The sequence below is a fragment of the Phoenix dactylifera genome, chromosome 5 (assembly GCF_051530095.1).
Source record: "Phoenix dactylifera cultivar Ajwa chromosome 5, Ajwa_hap1_PhDact_Kaust_v1.1, whole genome shotgun sequence".
Lineage (NCBI taxonomy): Eukaryota > Viridiplantae > Streptophyta > Magnoliopsida > Arecales > Arecaceae > Phoenix > Phoenix dactylifera.
Window position 1 is genome coordinate 19,175,860 of NC_143194.1, and position 19,612 is coordinate 19,195,471.

General features: G+C 40.1%; 1 protein-coding gene across 9 annotated transcripts; it reads right to left on the reverse strand.

The window, feature by feature from the left end:
- Positions 1-4,267: 4,267 nt before the first annotated feature.
- On the reverse strand, positions 4,268-13,603 carry LOC103718816 (RNA-binding KH domain-containing protein). 9 transcript variants are annotated; one of them, XR_015987047.2, is made up of 9 exons: positions 13,502-13,603; positions 11,485-12,087; positions 10,334-10,756; positions 9,837-10,094; positions 9,456-9,722; positions 9,188-9,246; positions 4,801-5,070; positions 4,597-4,692; positions 4,268-4,522 (listed from the first exon to the last, which is right to left on the reverse strand). XR_015987047.2 is itself a non-coding variant. In XM_088721744.2 (8 exons), coding segments are annotated over exons 2-8 (1,623 nt in total). In that variant the 5' UTR covers positions 12,064-12,087; positions 13,502-13,603; the 3' UTR covers positions 5,055-5,069. The 9 variants fall into 9 exon arrangements, 7 of the variants coding, with proteins under 7 accessions (XP_088577870.1, XP_026664980.1, XP_026664979.1 ...); XR_015987046.2 differs by lacking the exons at positions 4,268-4,522; positions 4,597-4,692; positions 4,801-5,070 and adding exons at positions 5,174-5,423; positions 5,576-5,684; positions 7,399-7,434; XM_088721744.2 differs by lacking the exons at positions 4,268-4,522; positions 4,597-4,692 and adding an exon at positions 7,399-7,434 and having other exon boundaries at positions 5,055-5,070.
- Positions 13,604-19,612: the final 6,009 nt, after the last annotated feature.

Sequence of the window (19,612 nt, forward strand, 5' to 3'; positions counted from 1 at the left end):
CAAGATCGGCCACATGGTCTTGCGCCACCTTGCTCTTCACCAGCATGTCATCAACATATACCTCCATGTTTCGGCCTATTTGATCTTTAAAGATCCGGTTGACCAGCCTCTGATAAGTTGCCCCGGCATTCTTCAAGCCGAATGGCATTACTTTGTAGCAGTAGGTGCCCCCGTTGGTGATGAAGGCCGTCTTTTCTTCATCTTCTGGCGCCATGCGGATCTGGTTGTATCCGAAAAAGGCGTCCATGAACGCCAGCAGCTCGTGCCCCGAGGTAGAGTCTACGAGCTGGTCGATGCTGGGAAGGGAGAAGCTGTCCTTTGGACAGGCTTTATTCAAGTCAGTGTAGTCCACGCACATACGCCACTTTCCGTTGGCTTTTTTGACAAGAACCACGTTGGCGAGCCACTCCGGGTAGGATATCTCTCGGATGAATCCAGCCTCAAGGAGTTTGTCAACCTCCTCGGCCGCCGCTCGTTGTCGTTCAGGGGCGGCGCCTCGCTTCTTTTGTCGCACGGGCTTGCAGGTTGGCTTTACTTGGAGCCGGTGGACCATGATCTCTGGATCTATCCCTGGCATGTCCGCAGGCAACCATGCGAAGACATCCATGTTGTCTCGTAGAAAATTGACGAGGCGTTCTCTTTCGCACTCGTTAAGGCCAGAGCCGACCTGCACGGTTAGCTCGGAAAAGTTTTCGTGCAAGGGAACTTGGATCAGTAGCTCACCAGGTTCTACCCGCTCCTTTTGAGGGCTGACTCGTGCCTCCGGAGCTTTGACTGAAGGCTGGCCGGTTGCTGGGAAAGGTGTCTCAGCTGGTCGCCTCGCCTCATGAGTTGTCATGTAGCATCGTCTGGCTACTATCTGGTCCCCACGAACTTCGCCAACTCCTTGGCTAGTGGGGAATCGCACGAGCAAGTGGCGAGTCGAAACCGCTACTCGGAGGGCATTAAGACCTGGTCGTCCGAGGATGGCATTGTAGGCCGAAGGCAGGCGTATCACAAGGAAGCTCATCCTCACGGTACTTTCACGGGGGGCGAGCCCGGCCGAGACCAGAAGGTCGACCTCGCCCTCCACTGGGACTGAATCCCTAGTAAATCCGACTAACGGAGCATTCATCCTCTGTAGTTGCTCTGTTGTCATCCCCATTCTACAGTAGGCATCAAAATACAAAACATTCGCCGAGCTTCCATTATCAACTAAGATGCGTTTTACATCAAATCTATTTATAATCATGGAGATGACAACGGCATCGTCGTGGCGAGTTTCGACTCCCTTCAGATCGTCATCCGAGAAAGAGATGGCTTCCGAGGAGCGTAGGCGTTTCGAGGAGGTTCCTTCCCCTGAAGCTTCTCCAACAGGGGCCCCGCCTCGGATGGTGTTGATGATGCCGGCGATGGGCCTGTTGGCATTTGAACTGTCAGGCTGGGCGGCTTCTTCGGCTCTTTTCTTTTCTTCACGCCGGCCCCGTACAAATCGATCGAGCATCCCTCGGCGAATGAGTGCTTCAATCTCGTTACGGAGCTGGTAGCAGTCCTCGGTATCATGACCGTGATCTCGATGAAAACGGCAATATTTCCGAGGGTCGCGCCGAGCTCTGAAATCTCGTTTAGGAGGTGGGAGTCGGATGCAATCTTGACCCTCAATCTCCATGAGGATTTCGGCTCGAGGAGCGGTGAGGGGAGTATAGCTCTCGTACCTCCCCTCAGGTGCATGGGCCCGTGGTGGAAACCTCGGGCGGAGTGATAGCCTCTGCTGAGGCGGTCCCCGTAGTCGGGGTGGACTCTTCAAGCGGGGCAGATTTTTGGCTCGGCGCGGGGACGGGCTTCTAGGCTGGCCGTGCTCCTCGCGACGCCTTTTCTGTCTCTTGGATGTCTGTTCGGCCCCGCTCCGCCTGGTAGCCACGGCTTCTTCAGCCTTGGCGTACTTCCGTGCCCGAACAAGCATTTCGGTGAGGTCCGCAGGGAAGTTCTTCTCAATAGAAAAGAGGAACCTGTAAGACCGGGCTCCAGTCTTCAGTGCTGACATGGCGATCGACTGGTCAAGCTCCCGGACTTCCCATGTTGCGGCGGTAAACCGATCCAAGTACTCCCTGAAGGATTCTCCCTCCTTTTGTTTGATATCAAGGAGGGAGTCTGATGTCCGCCGCTGGGGCTGGCTGGCGGCAAAATTGCTGGCGAACTGCCGGCCAAGTTGCTCGAAAGAGGAGACTGTGCTCGGCTTTAGCCCGGTAAACCAAAGCCGGGCCGGTCCTCGGAGTATCGCTGGGAAAGCTTTGCACATCATGGCCTCCGAGGCCCCCTGTAGGGCCATTAAGATCCGATAATTTTCCAAGTGGTCTAGGGGGTCAGCCCTGCCGTTGTAAGGCTCCACCTGGGGCATCTTGAACCGCGACGGGACCGGCTCATCTTCAATCTCCGGGGAGAAAGGGGACTTCGTAGTGAACTCGAAGTCACCATCACGTCCTGATTTCCTCCCGTGGAACGCCTGGATTTGGCGCTCCAGCTCCTCGACCTTCTTGTCGAGCTCATGGTTCTGGGGGATCGCTGCAACGGTCCGTTCCGGTGCGAGTTGCCCTGGGACTGACTCGACCTCCGAGGGTTGTGGCCAGCCACCAGGGCCTCTAGTTGGGTGTTCTCTCCAGAGGGAGGCCTGGACTTGAGAGTCCTGACCTTGAAGGGGGAGCCCGCTTGTAGGGGGCTCCGGTTGAACTGGGGGCGGTACCGTCAGGACACCCCTGGGTTGCAAGCTTTGGACAGCAGTAGCCAAGGCCTGCACCTGCCGTATCAGGGCGTCAAACTGCTCCGGCCGAACTTGAGGAGTTGACTCGGCCGGAGGTGGTGAGTTCTGGACAGAGTGTCCGGGACTAGGTGGAGGACATCGAGAGGCATTGGAAGCCCCTTTACTTCTTAGTTTCATGGCAGCAACTCGGGCCCTTCCTCTAGCGCCAACTGTTGCTGGAAATTGGACCCGAGGGCTGCCGCGGACCAAGGAGGGGGAGGAGCTCCGCTGCCGGGATGGTGGGCGGCGGTGCGCCGACTGGCGGTGTCCTCCTGGGTAGTCCTGCAAAAAAGCCGGTGGCCGGATTCTCCGGCGCCGGCCCTCCGAAGCTTAAGTCAGAGGGGCTAATCTGTGGGGGAAGTAGTGGAGGAGAGCCTGCTCTCCCTTTTTATAAAGGGATATAGCGTTACCTGGGAGGTGACAGGGGAGTTTGTCTCCTTTTGCAATAATTGGACGCGATCACGCTCATTAATGACGTTGTGGAGAATAAGGCCGAATCAGACCGGAGTCAAGGAGCTGTCACGGTCGGTTAGGCCCATTGGGGTGTGTTGAACCGCCGGTTATGGTAGGCCCGGGGGTTCGTAGATGGTAAGTGCATTAATTGCTGAGTGAACCGGTGGTCAGGGTGAGCCATACGCTGTGATGGTTCAGTGATCCGGAGATCGTCTTGAGCTGTGTTCATTTAATGACTGAGTGCATCGGAGGCCCGAGGGGGTCTTATGCATTAATGACAGGTCATGCCGAGTTCCTGTGGAGATCCCGTGCCTTGATGACTTAGGGACGGTGGCAGATTGTAGTGGAGTTACGTACTTGGTTGTCAGACCTGTTGGAGGATTAGGCAGTGATTGGATATTCGGCTAAGGCATGGGCCTAGCGGAGGTGCCGAGCCGAGCAGGTCACCTAGCGGAATGTCCTGTGGCGGAATTGCTCTTGGTCGACGCTTTCTAATCGAGCGCCTCTCTGGTCGGTGCTCTTCGGTCGAGCGCCTCTCTGGTCGGCGCTCTTCGGTCGAGCGCCTCTGAGGTGTCGTGACTTGGGTAATCTCCCAACATTGTGTACCCAAAAATATAAACTAATATTACAGGCCCCATTTACTGTGGTATGGTCGGAAGTCACCACACCATCTCTCTCAAACTAGATTGTCCAAAAAATATTCCAAATAAATGAGTATAATTTCATCAATTACATAATTAATAATTAATAATTATTATATTAAACAAAAAGAATGTTGAAGTGGCTATCATTCACAATTGAGGGAAGCTATATTTGATTCTTAGCCAATTGAGGAAGCTAATTTTGCAAATTATCTATCTTTATTCATTTCTTCCCATTCTTCCAACCAATCACCTTCTTGTTTTCTAATCAAATTCCTCGGCCGTGCATATTTTGCATCACAAACGCCGCACATATAGTTATGCCGAATTCCATGAGATGGATGATACAGCAACCATCCTGAAGCACAGCCCTTTCTAGGGCAAAACACACCACAGAAAATCCAAACCCCCTCTTTTCACCGCACCAATGATAATAACAACCATCAAACACGTTTTACCGTCCCAAGAATCTCAGAATTTTTAAGGGCTCGCACGGACTAGAGTTCCCTAATTTCTTTTATTTTTCCAAGAAGCGCCCAAACGCAACAATATAAGTTCTTAAAATAGGACACATTAGTAATTGGTTTTGCATAGCATTTTGTCCCGGATCTTCTTAAAAACTTCGAGCTATTAACGATCCTCCACCTGAATCCTGGAAAACAAATCAATTAATATCTCAATTGTTCCCAACTTATTAACAAATCTCATGATTTCATCCTGACTTACTCATGAATGACTAAGCTACCAAATTGACAGGAAGCAACAATAATGTCTTGCCGTTACCATCGCTTTTGCTATGCTTATTGTTCTTACCTCTCGTACCTGCTTGCACATAAATACAAAACCTTATTTCCTGTTTTATTAATTTAGTTCTAACTTATAATTATCCAAATCCTTGGAATCTTTTGACAGATACTTACAATACCATACCTCAGTCTAAATTGTTTCCGAACCCAAATTTGTATCCAGAGACAGCTTCATTGAGCAAGCCTGCTGCCTCAGAAACCAATTCTGGATGTAGGTTCCAAGGAAGACTACACCTACACTTTAACAACATAACTACAGAGCTAGAGTTCCATGGAAAAGATCTACGTGGTTCACATCGCCTGATGGTCAAAAGGCCAGATTTAAAATCCAGTCTGGTAACAATAAGACAACCATGTTGACTGTATCTACCAACTATAACAATAACGAAGTCATCTGCATAGAGGCATCAAAACAAATGGAATTTAGCAATGATTGTTCCAGAGATTAAGCCTAATCAATGTGTTAACAATCCCAGAACCAAGTAAATGAGAAGGTATCCAAGCAACAAGTAAATGAGACATTTGGTTTGAATAAGAGAATGTCCATACAGCTTAGCAGCATATACAACCAAGAAGAACAACTTAAACCTGAATTCATGTATATCTTGAATCTTACCATTCAAGAAGCAAACTGGTTACAGGATAGAACCACTAAAGTTAAACTAGTTTTCGAGCATTGACATTAGCTGTCACCATTTGGTGGCTTAAAGTCACAACGCAGAAATTTCCTGGTGAAACAATTCAGTTCTGGCACCAAACAGAAGAGTGACTTAAGCTAAATAAATGGCCAAACAATAATATAACCTGATAACTTCAGCGAATAATTTCACTGGTGATTTGACTTTTAGCCCATTTTAGGGAGATATTGGCATGCCACACATTTATCCAAAAAACTGTACCTTGTAGAAGCACACTCCCAAGCCTATGTGCAGAAAACCAGGATTTGCATGCTCTCAAATGCAAATGCTTCGAAAGTCATGACTGAGTGTAGCAGCAAATCTCCATAGACTACCATGTAGAATTGGACAAAGACAAACAATGGGAGTCGGTGGCTAAAGGAAAATTAAATTGGGTATGTAAATAAAACAAAAAAAATCAGTTATCATAACATGCTTCATATATGCATTAAAAATGGCATGTTCATGTTCTTAATGATCTATAATAATACAATGATAAAACTGATCTTCAACAAAGAGCAGTTGATCATCGATGTGAGAAGGCAAAGAAATTCTCATGAGTTAAAACCACATGCAGAAAACATCTGAGTAACACTAGGACACATGCAGGTGGTCATAGCATGCAATAGTTCATCTAAATGCACTTCAAAAAATAGCTGACTAAAAGTCGTCAGACAGCTGTGCTTAACATGCAAAATTTCTTAGACTATAAATGCAGTGACAAAATTTGATGAACTCAAACAATATTAGCAAAGAAGTGGCACAAAACAAGAGGATGCCCTTCCATCATAAGTTAATTGCAATTGGAAATGAGCATTGGATCAAAATGATCAAGGACTAAAGTGCTCCAAGAATGAAGCTAGCATCAATTGTTTATAAAGAAAAGGGATGTACTGCAAACATTCAAGCATACTAGGTCCATCTGCTCAAGGATTCAAACGACACGTAACGTTTTAGTTTCTATATCTGACTTTAAGTATACGAATGGGCACTAGTTTTAGGACCCATTGCTGGAACTTTTTCATATTATAATCTGTTCAATACTCTTTCCATCGACTTGAAGAGTTAGAGCATTAGCAAATTAGGATACTCTATCAACCTAAGCTATTCTAAAATTTATTTGGTAAGTACCACATTCCACGTTTATGCAGTATGCACTAAGCGCAAATTTCAAATAAGAGAAGACTATTAGGTAGGTTTTGCAGCGGAAAAAAAATGAGCAAGAGCAAATACTGGAAGAAAATAAAGAGAGAAGAACAGCTACAATATGAATGGACGCATAGACAAAGCCATGGTGATCTGATAATGAGACCACCCCACCTTTTGAACATGCCAGTACTCAGCTTTAAACAACTTTAAAATATATTTGATTTATTAACGTCTTACTTTAACAAACTTTCAGAACAGAAACGAGAATTTAAAGGAAGCCTTGAACCAGTCTTTAATTGCAATAACTAAGTCTACACTATTCACTTAGTTAACTAGACAGTAAAAAAGACGCTACTTACAATTGAAAAAGCAGAAAATTTTTAATGTGAAAGATTATTATCCGAATATCTAACATTATTCAGTGGTACATTATGGGTGCTCAGTTACTGACCTTTGAATTAAACAAAATTAAATTGATTTTCTATTGGTTTTCTTCATCTATAACTATTTTTTCAGTTTTAACATATTGAGTCAGTAAGAATATAATGAATAATGTCAAAAAAAGTAGATCTCATTTCACTGTCCTGGGTTCCGAGGCAGATCCACTTAAGCACTCAATTGCAAGTGTCAAGTATAAAAATTTAAGTTGGGATCACAATGTTCCAATGCTAGGACTTGAAAACTCTGATCTGCCAAAATATGACCAACACCATCCCTCTTTGAGTCAGCTGATAGCACATGCACTATATTGGCATGGCCATGCATCAAAGAGAAACATATTAGGCTCCAACCAGTTAGCAAACAGAGTCATGACTTTGGACTTTAGATTACCCAGGACCGTGTCATGGGAGCATGTTATCTTTAAGTGTTTATGGACTATTTAGTGGAATGCTTACCAGCTGTCTAACACATTCTTCCCAGTACCTGCAAAACTGAAAGTATGGCAATTTAACTTCAGAAGTGAAGCTTTATAAGATTATCACTAAAGAGCTTAGCAAACTTAGCAATATCACATCTCAGTAAATCCAGTAAACTGTGCAACTGACAAAAAAGCTGCAAGATTGCCCATGAACTGAATTGATTTATATCCCCTACCTTCAATATGACTTGTTTTGCATACACTAATTGCATGAATCATATTCCACTGAAAAGAATTCGTACTCGACCACACACAAAATGAGCCAACAAACTTACTTCTACACTGATTTTCAGCACTAAATTTAAAATGCCGACTAGTCAATTCCATTCCTTGCTAAGGGAATTTTTGAAGCCTTGACTGGTTTCATGAGCAGTTCCAATTTGACGAAGGTGCAAAGAGGGAAAGCAGAGAAAGTTGCTAACAGGCTTGTACATGCAGACCCAACATCCAAGAGTATTTGACAGGAAAAAGACTCAAACAAAAAGAAAGGAAATAATTCAGGCTGGCAAATATCAAAAGGCTGCAGTCACAACTGACACAGAAATAAGGCATAAAACATCATCTTAACACCAACAATCAAATAAAATGTTCAAAACATTACTCTTCAGAACAAAGGGTGACTAACGTTCGCCTAAAGTTTTTAAGAATGAGTTCCACTTCTCAAGGCAAACTACCAAGCACTGACCATTTGTGGAGAAAGAAATCAAAGGTTTAAGTACATCCAGTCTTAAAATTCTAGATTTTATACAATTGCTTCCAAACATAAGGTTGGGCATCAAACATAGGCCCATGGTAATGCAGACATAATTTGGTGCAGTGCTAAAGGCATTAAGGAAATTAGATGGTAAATAGCATCCTGTATTGGTCCTAAGTAAAGCTTCCAAGGTGGGCCATAAAGTATCTCGGACTCTGTTCGGCTGGTCTTCTGGTTTAGACTTGAGGCTTCGCATAGACTGGCTCCAGACTTCATAGGCCTCAGCTGTTTTAATAGGAGGGCAAGGGAACAAAGGTTAATAAAACAGGTGCATGAGAAATCTAATATAGGTGGGCTGATCGGGTATTTACAGCAAAGCGATAGGAAAAGAACAAGTGACTTATAAGCATATCTGAAGTCATTTCCATGTATTCCACAAGATAAAGAAGGTAAAGGAAGTAGTCTACCTGTCATCCCTAATCATGGGGGACACTAATAGCCATGATGTTTGACATGGGAAATAGGGTTCGGACCAGATAACCTGGTGAAAGAGACTGTAAATTAGGGATATCATAGGCAGACAAACTTTTTTTGATTGAAGAAAAAGTGGAGCTAACCAACACATAAGAAATAGTGAATGTTAAATTCATCAACACATTGAATGTATGTATGTATGTACGAAGATAGTCTATTGCATCAGTATGATAGATTGAAACATCTCTGTATAGGAGATATCTTCAACACTAGATATCTCAGCCATTGAATTTGCTTGGACATTGGAGCCGCATTACAATAGTGTGGCAACAAGTCCAAACCATGAAAATACACATTGGTGGGTGCTCCTCAAACATCCACACCTTGCTATTTGTGAGAGGCATGGGGCTCACATATCAAGAAATCACAATATTCAAGGAGGGGGGGGGAGGGGGGGGAGGGGGGGGGAGGGGGGGGAGGGGAGAGAGATGCATATAGTGCAGTGCCGTCGGTGATGTTTCTTCTTGTCTTTTTGCAGCATTGTAAAGTCCTTGAAGAAAAATATTAAAATACTGTCAAGAGGATAAGAGGTCCTTACCCACCACTGCCAGAACGAGCAAAGTACCCACCATACATTCCGTAACTGCTGCTAACACCCTATAAAGTGTAGAACATATATTAATGTAGTTACACAACAATTGGTCAATAAGTTATTACCAATTGATCAATATAATAAGAAACAGAGAGGAGAGAGAAAGGGGGAAGGAGGGAAGGAGGGTGAGCGAGTGAGCAGAGGAGAGAGAGGAGGGGGGACCAGCAAGAATGTTCATACAGTTATTTTAGAATTTGAATAAGGAAAATGTTACCTGGGAACCACCATAGTTTCCATAGCTTTCAGAAGGCGGCAAATCACCTGAAACGCCATATCCACCAGAGTAAGAATACCCACGGCCATGTGCTTTACTATCCCTGGCCCCATATTTTGGACCATCAGAAGCATCATTTGGCGATGGATGGTAAGGTACAGAGGGTGGGAATGCAGATAATGCACTCTCTCTTTCAAAAAAATTAGCTTTCAGCCGTGTTGTTACTTGCACAAGAGCATTTCTGGCAACATCAAGATCTCCACTAATCTGGAGAAAATCAACACAAACAAATGCATAGTGCTACTAGTAAAACCTTAAGCAGCACACTGGCATAGCAAATACATACCTTATATAACACAACTAAAAGATAATGACTATTACCTGAACCATCTCATCATCTTCAGAAGCAACTTTGGGAAGGTTTTCCTTTGAAAGTATCCGAATATTTGCCCGAGTGCTTCTTCTCATCTCAGAGATGATGGTCCCACCTTTACCAATTAGACAACCAATGCGTGATGTCGGTACAAGTAAACGAGTGGTGTATGAAGTTTCACCAGATTCTCTCTCAGTTTTCTCACTACATCTGGGCTGCAAGCGTATTGCTGCCTCTATTGTCGGAGAGATTGGATCCTCAAAGAACTGAAACAATAAACAATATTCAAATGAATGGAGATTCCAAAGGCGTGCACAGCACATGCATGCCTGCATGCCGACCGCCCACAAACCGAAGCATGCATGTCCATGCAGGCACTAACTGATGTACATGCAACATGTGCATAGCCCTACATAAGCATCAAAAAAAAAAAAGAAAGAAAAGAAAAGGAAAGAAAAATAGGGGGAAAAACTCAATATCCACGTAAGATAAAAATCACACCCACCTCTTTCGCTGAAATAGTAATTATACAGTCATCTTCATTGGCGGAACTATCTACCTTGATAAATGCTCCAGATTCCTGCCTGATCTGTTTAATAATAACACCACCCTTGCCGATTACTCCTCCTATGTTGGCAGAAGGGCATATGATGCGTAAGCTGAATTCCTTTGCTGAATTTTCATCTCTTGGAGGGTAAAAAGCTGGCCAATCCCCTACTGTCTCACCTTTATAACCACCATATGGACCCATCAGTGGACCCATACCCATGACCGGAGCACCAGCACTTGGAACCCCAAATTGACCCCCAGGAGGATAAGTCTGGGACATGTTGGAAGCAAGCACGTGTTGTGAGCGAGATGGGTTATCATGGAGACGAGAGGAAACTTGAACAAGAGCCTTCTTTACAACTGAGGCATCCCCAGTAATCTGAAAAAAATATAAATCTGATCAGACATAGTTATTAATATTATCCCATATAAAATGTAACTGAGGGAAGAATCTATCTTGTTCAATATTATTCTACAGGAAAATGCACGTTAGCTTCCAAAAACATGAGAGGTACAGCCAATTGCTTATCTTAGTTACACTACTAAATATTTAATACCACTAAATGTCTCAGAAAAGCATATGCATGGGGCTAGAAGTACTTGTATCTGATGAAATGGGAGAGGCGGAAAGGAGACAGAAGGCAGATATTGTAAGTGTTTTGAATCTTCCATTCTCTCTGCTAATACTCATGATCACAAACAAAACAAAGAAAAATGAAAAGATGGAAAACAAGAGAAGGAAATTATCTTTATTCTTTCATTCTCTCCAGTAAACCCAGAAGCCATCTAGAAGGATCAGCAAGCTAAGAACTCCTTGCCGATGAATTTAAAAAAAAAATCATGGGAATTAATGCATCTTGTTATTAAAGAAGGGCAAATTTGCAAATAACCGGAATGCAAGACCAGCATCCATCAGCAAATGCATGCACCTGCACAGGAGTGCACCTAACATGTTCCCCTGAATTGCGTAAGCCCCACAAGATAGGCCATATGAACTGCTGGCAGTTGGTAAGAGACTCAGGCAATTTATGGAATCCAAAGTAACAATTTTCAACTAAATTTGCATTTATATGAAGAAATCTATCATAAATAATCATTCCATTATACCTGGAGAAGTTCATCACTACTGATAGCACAGGCTGGGAGGTGCTCATTTTTCAAAATGCGAATTTGCGCGCCCGTGTCACTCCGGATGCCTTGTATGATTTGTCCCCCTTTACCAATAATACATCCAATCTGATCAGATGGCACGAGCAACCGGACAGTAACTTGAGGGTTGCCTGTATCTGTATCTTCATCACCTGGTGCCTCATCTGTGACAAGCCTTTCATGCACCCTGAAGAGGGCATCTTGTGCCGGGCAAATGTTATCACCAGTATCTTCAAAGGCATTTGTTTCCGCACTTGTGCTAAAAATGGTTATAACTCGCTCCTCACAGCCAGGAATACTCTCGCCAATCCTGATCTTGGCCTTAGTGTCGGACCTCAACTGCTTCACGATCTCCCCACCCCTCCCGATGATGCTTCCTATCTTCTTTCCAGGACACAAGTAACGGTAGACAGTATCTTCTGGCCCAGGTGTATAGGGATCTCTTTCACCAGGATTTCTTCGTTTGCTTCCTTCATTGTCAGCCAAATCCATCTGAGAGTGGGATCGTTTACCATAGTTGTTTCTCTGTCCAGCCATTCTGCTAAATGACTTGGCTTTTCACTTCTAAGAACAAATATAGCTATGTCAGAACAAATTATTTAATTACAAAAAAAATTTTTACTCCATAAAAGAGTTCATTTAACATTTAACAGCACTCCAGGCAACTAAAGTTGCAGAAACGATGTAAAACATTTGGATGGCCAAAACAATTGAATCAGGTAGCAAAAACACAACAAATATGTGATAAACAGGCCATTTGTTCGGAAATATATATTATGAAAAAGGAAAAACAGTGGGAGGAAGAAATAATTGGCCGGATGAAAGAAATTATGATATGGAATGTTGTCAAGAATACGCAATGAAGATACTAGAAAGCTTCTAGAGGCAAGGCATATATGAAAAATAAGCTCATTAGTTACAAAATTGATGAAAAACTGTAAAGAAAACATTTTGCTTAAATTTACGAAAAAGATCACCAGACTAAAAATTTCAGAATAATGAAACTATTTCAACAATTCATGACAGCCATGAAAAGAATGAAATTTCGACATGATATTTATGTCCTCTTAGAGTATGTCATACGCTTTCATTTTAACAAGGGATGATATTGGCACTCCATCTGTAAATGTGACTACAGACTTCCAACAACTACTGCAGCCACTAATCTGCAGCAATGCCGCTCTTTCAGATATTAGACTAATAATCTGGATGAAGGTTAGACTTGCGCAAAAGATACCATAGAGGAACTCAATAGCCGTACAGCATCATTTGTCTTAAGACCCTTCAAACGGTCAAAAGATATGCTCATATACTGCATGCCAACATCTTTTAAGAAGTACTAAATCTTTGTTCGTTAAACACTAAATTGATAATCCACTCCCAATCCAATCGTAATGAATAATTAATAATACCTCCAACATACCACTCTCTCCATATCTAATTAATACAAAAGGGCAAATTCAACAGAAAACATCTGCATAGGCTGAACTAACTCACGCAATCATCAAAATTTTCAAAATAAAAGCCACCTCTAATAATGTTAGAGCAAAGAGATTTAATCACTGAAGCACAGCCCGTCTTTTGCCCTAAGCAGAAATCAAGATCAATACAGTATTTTCCGTTTTCTACCAATCAAAACCCTTAAAAATGAGACTCTTCCTGTACCAAACCACTTATAATCAGTTCTCTAACCCACCACCCTAAAAACACTACCTTTACGCGAAGAACCCTAGATCTGAAAAAATAACGCAAAAATAACGCAAAAATAACGCAAAAATCACCCATCCACAAGTACAGGATACATTAGAAAAGAACCAAAGAAACATGAATATCGAGAAGAACTACTCGAGTAAATAGCGACGGATCTGAATACCTAATGGAAATTTATACAAAGCACCTCGTTTTATAGAACGGGAGACGGGGAGAACGTCTACCGGTGATGGAAAAGGAGATTCGAGAGGAAGCAATTCGATACCTTAAATTTCGTTTCCTCTTATGGACCCCCCTTCTTCCGGCGAACCCTAGACGCGAGTGGGAGCGCTCTCCTTTTCTGCGGAGCGCGAACACAAACCCAGCGGCCGACTCGGGAAAAAATATCTACACATCCAACGCCCATCCGATTTTGGATACTTGACCTCCGGTTGCGCCGTTGACCTATGGGATTAAATGACTAAATTGCCCTTACTAGATGAAGCAGTTGCACGATACCCTCTCTAGGTTCACTGATCTCCAAATTTGAAGCAAAAATTTCATGGAAAATTACCAGTTAGGATTGAAAATCCTGTCCCAACAATTCTAACTACTGTTTATATGTGAATATTTCTTCATCTTTTTAACCCTAAAACATCATTATGCTCCAATATAACTCCACCTTTTCAAGCATCGAACTTTGAAAGGCTTCAATTTAAAGTGTAGGGTCAAAACAATCCAAATTTAGTTGGTTTTATAGAAACCCTGGTGAATTAGATCTTGATTAAGATCAAAGTAGCAAAAACACATTAAATAAGAGAATAACCATAATAGTACATGCATGTACGATGCATGCATACAACTTAATAAAGATTTCAATCCCAACATCTCTAGCCTGAATTCACTTAGGACTCGATTGGTTCGCACGAAAAGGAGGAAAAAATATGATCAACGATAAAATAAAGTATGACCTCTTATTTGGTTAGAATTTTCAAAAAAAAAAGAAGAAAAAATAACATTCATATGAGAATTAGATTTTCATATTTTATGAAAAATAAAAATTCATAAGGGGTATGAGAAAGCTACTTTCTTATCGACTAGGAATTGAGATTTTTTTTTCAAAACTATCCTTAAGCCATCAAAATCCATTGATAAGATCTTTCTTTTTATTAATGGTATAATAGATATTTCACACAACTTTTTTCAAGAAAGTAAATGCTTAACCAAATATAAGCTACTTTGAAATATACTACTTTTTCATAGTCAACCAAATATACCAAAATCATGTTTCCAGACATCATATTTTCGAAAATTAGTTTTTTAAAAAAAAATATTCTGGTGAAAAAAAAAATTCAGCAAACTAAACAAGTTATTAGTATTATGATTTATTCTTGCCATGCCTACTTATGAATCTCATAAATCAGATCCTTTCTGTCCCACTCTCCAAGTACCACCCAAATTCTAATTAGAGGAAAGACTTAGACTCATGTAATCCCAAGGATAAAAGCTTATTTCTATAAAAATAATTTTTTTTATGGAACACATGTATCATTTTTTAAACTTTATTAGTTTTCTAATGAAAATAGGTTTTTCATGTAGTGTTTGATGCAACCAAATATATCCTAAAAAGTTCAAGCTTTTATGCCAGATTTGATTCCTAAGAATGAAAAAGAATCCGAGAAATGGAATGGGAATGGAAGGTAGAGAATTAGAATCGTGATTTGCATTCCATTATTTGGATATAAAATGAAGAAAAGTATGGAAAAAGAATTACAGTTCAATTATAATATTTAATTTAATGATTTTAAATTATAATATAATTAATTTTATATTTATTTTTAGGCATATGTTAATATTATTTTCTATTATATTTGTTATTCATTATCTTTATCATTTACTATTTTATATTTAAATTATTTATTTGATTATTTTTAATCATATTGGTTATTTAATATATCTTTATATTTTTTATTCAATATTATATAATTTATATTTTTATTTTTTTCTTGCATATGCATTACACAATGCCATTTTTTGATATAGTAAACCTTTAAATAATAGTTGATCCGATATTTTTACTATTTTCTAAAAATTAATTTATATGCTATTTAATTTTTTGCTTTTATTTTATATCACAATAATTAATAATTAATTCATATGAAAGTATATTATTTGTTATTAATTTAAATCATAAACATCGCTAATTGATTCATTATCAAAAATATTACTTATTTTCATTTTCATGGAAATGACCATTTCTCCTATTTATGAATGGAATCGCCATTCCTTCAAATAAAAGAATTGTAATTCATTCCATTTTTTCTTGTTGTAACATATATTGAAATAAGGTTAAAATTAGAATCTTTATTTCATTCCAACACCTATTCTAGTGAATCGAATATAATGCTAGTGTTAGTACTCTATGGTTCAACTAGCATTAGTATATTGTGATTCAACTACTGTGCAAGAGGCATAAAGATAAGGTGTGGATATAGTTTTATACAAGCATTCGAGTTGATGATTAGATAAAAAAATATTCTTCTCTTTTCAGGTCTACACCATATCCATGGTAGGCGCATTATAATTGTCCTCATCCTCATTAATGGTTGATGAACTTTTATGTTCTTTGTTACACATGTTTGGTCATGCCTCTGTCTAGAACCATAATTCTCGCCATCAATCTTTTTCGTCCCTTGAATATAATCCAAAACATAGTTATTATGATATTTTAAGTCAATTTTATTTGCTTCTCGGTTTGTATTTGCATACAATTATTACTAGTAACTCATAATTTTTATAAATTTTAAATCTTTAACAAAATTACTTTATAACACAATTAATTAATCACTAAAATTGCATCGTGCTTATATTTCCAGTACCATGGCTTGCATAGTTGAAAAGTAATCTATTTATAGAGAATAATTTTGAACCGCATCAAGCTAGTTTTTTATTCCAAATACATAAATAGTACTTATGTTAAAACCTACTTTGAAATGGCTACTTCCAACCAACCAATAACACTCGACTCACTTTCCATGGAATAAAAGTCACTTCACTTATTAGCTAATATTTTCATCTAATTTTCACCTCACTATATGCAATGCTTTACTCAAATGAAAAAGACATCATATATTTATATTGTATCTTAAGAAAACGAGAAAAGAAAAGGAGGAAAGAAGATTTCGCCTGCTTCTTAAGATTATGGAGAGCAAAGCACAAAAATAAATAAAATACTTAGAAAAAGAGTGTAAATTCAAACTACTAATCAAATTTCCAAATGAACAAAACTTTGTTTTATAGAGCCAACCCCTCAAACAACAAATAGAACAAACTAAAAAAATCCTTCCAAAAAACCAATAACACATATTCAAATTCAAATTTGAATTATATTGAAACAATACCCCAACAACCACTAATGACTATAATAATATCAACAACTAAGAAAGATATCAATATTAAGCAAGTAGAAGGTGTCATCATGGTGGAAAGTCTCACTAGTGCTATGTGTGCCTTCAGCCTAAGTCGTTGAAGAGATAAAAGGGCAATACAACACCTATGACGGGGCAATCATTGTCATCGCAAACCCATTATCATGAGCATAATCAGACTCTTGTGATAATGATTCTACTGCTGTCATCACATATCCAACTGCCATAAGAGAGGCAACTAATCAAGGGTCTCATAACCAAACTAGAAAGAAAGGTGAGGTCGAGAGCTATAGATTGAATTATATCTCGAAACAAAGATGTCTATGGTATTGCATACTTATTTCTCTTAGAACTTATTCAAATAAAAGAAAAATGTAAATCAAATAACTTGAGTGTAGGTCGAAGCAAATGACATCTACTATACCACATGATTTTTCTTTTTCTTTTCTTTTTAGAAGTAATAGCAAACGTAAGATCACAGTATTTACCTTATGCATCGGAATATTGAAATTATCCAAATCTCTTGCTTATTGTACAGCCCACGATTACCACACAATCACGACCAAGATCTCCTTTGCACGTCTCCTTTTAGAAGGCTACTAGAGTCTTCTTGTTGATTTCACCCTTCAAGTTTCCGAGCCTGAGAATGGTTACCCCAATGACGATCCCTCTGCAGATGATTCCTCAATGGTGAAGAATTTCTAACTTACGGTATCTCTCTTTAACTCTCTATATATGAATCACTGTTGATTCAATGACTCTCTTTATAAACTAGCATAGAGGCTCTCTTTTTATAGAGCCTTAGAGGAGAGGAGATAGCAACCTTTCAGGAATCTTTCAAAAACCAAAAGACGCTTCTGTTTTGGACTCCTTCTATTGTAACTAACCACGACATTACATTTTGAATTTGTAGAGCCAAAAAACATGTGGACACTCAGGGTTTGACTAGGTCAAAACCTCATCTATTTTCAACATCTTCCACTCGTCTGCATTGGGTGGCTTCTATTTAAACTATCTTCACTAGATCTCTAATTTGATCATCCCTTCATACAAAAAATGAAGCATACAACCAAACGAGAAAGGATATGGTAGGAGTGCCATATTAAGTTACCATTTTACTAACATAGCACATCACTCGAAATATCTTGTTTATGCCCTAACTATTTAATCATACCAGGTCGAGCATTTTTAATCCTTCATGAGTTTATAGCTCAAAAACAATACTCAACCTATATCACCTATGTTTATGATTATACCAAAACAAAATGATATAATCGCCCGAGCTATAAGCCATAGTAGTGTGAATCCAAACAGTCTTCCTCAGACACTCATGTCAATCTATTTTTACTTGACTGCTTTCATGAACATGCTCCACAAGACCGTATTTACTCATGGCCCTAGAAAAAAACATGCTAAAGTAGCTACATCGAGTATCCACTTCATAACATAGTTCTAAGTTAGAAAGGGCACAGAATAGACCCTTTATTGGTCCATTAGGGCTCACATAGCGACAGGGCAGGGATCTATCTTGTTACTCCCTCAATTGGTCATCCATAGCACATACAATATGAAATATATGCTACAACAGAGCTCCCACTCAATTGGGTTTGTCATGCTCATATGCTATACGAATCTTAGTCTAGTCACGATAAAGACGCCTTAACTTGAGTTTCTTAGCATAGTCGCTCTTCAAATGCATGTCTAAGATCTCACATTTGTCTTTATTCAGGCTTCATGAAGTTGTGTGAGTATTTCATGTGTGACTATCAATAGTCTCATCTTAGCTCAACTAAGGTGACATTTTCTTGATTCATCTTGAATGCTCCTTGAGCATCAAGATAATTACTTGCTTGCTTTCAAGCGCCTAAGTAATTATATTGTTCCATCCTACTCTCTATTCAAGCACTAGGGTGATTATCCATGTGAGTGGACTGATCTTAGCCGGGCGACATATCATCAAATTCATGTGTGCTATAGTATCAATCAAATCACAAATAGAAGCACATTTCATTTATGCAAAAGATCACTACTACACATCAAATCCTATAAAGTCCCAAACTTCTCACATGAGCTTGAAAAACACCTCTAGCTGTAGCTTTAGTAAGGGGGTCAACTATCATCTTGCTAGTTGAGATGTGTTATAGGACTACCTCCCCTCATGCAACAACATCATGGATGTAGTGAAAATGAATATCTATGTATTTGGTTCTGCCATGATACTTGAAATTCTTGGCATATGCCAGAACTGCCATGCTATCACTATATATCTTAACAGCATCATCTACAAGGGCTGTGATCTCTAGGCGCTGAAAGAATTTTCTCGACCAAACAGCTTCTTATACAGTTGCTGAGCAGGCAACATACTCAGACTCCATTAAGGACAAGGCGATGTAAGATTGTTTCTTACTACACCAAGAGATAGCCCCTCCATTGAGTTGAAATGCATAACCGGTGGTGGACTTTTGCTCATCTTTATCACTAGCCCAGTCAGCATCACTATAGCCTTTTAATCTCAAGTCTACACTCTGATAGCAAAGAACGAGATCCGAAGTCCCACAAAGGTATCAAAAGATCCTTTTAATTGCTTGCCAATGAGCAGGTCTTGGGTTACTCTGGTAACGATTGTCCATGCCTACTGCAAAGTAAATATCTGGTCGTGTATATATCATAGCGTACATCAGATTCCCAACTGCACTTGCATAAGAGATTTTTGTCATTTTGTTCTTTTTCTCATCATTCTTAGGGCAATGTCCAAGACTTAAAGCATGACCCTTCTCAATTGGAGGGTCTATGGGTTTGGAGTTATGCATACAAAATCGCTCTAAGACTTTCTTAATGTAAGTCTCTTGGGACAAACCAAGGAGCCTCCTAGATTGATCTCTCATGATCTTTACTCCAAGCACATAATTTGCTTCACCCATATCCTTCATCTCAAAAGTAGAGGACAACCATACTTTTGTGGTGACAAT

Coding starts and splice junctions, on each gene's coding strand:
- LOC103718816 (XM_026809179.4), bottom strand. CDS start 12,063: ATGGCTGGACAGAGAAACAACTATGGTAAACGATCCCACTCTCAGATG. Junction 10,095..10,333: donor TTACTATTTCAGCGAAAGAG/GTGGGTGTGATT, acceptor TTATTGTTTCAG/TTCTTTGAGGATCCAATCTC. Junction 5,685..7,398: donor AAGAATGTGTTAGACAGCTG/GTAAGCATTCCA, acceptor TCTACATGGTAG/TCTATGGAGATTTGCTGCTA.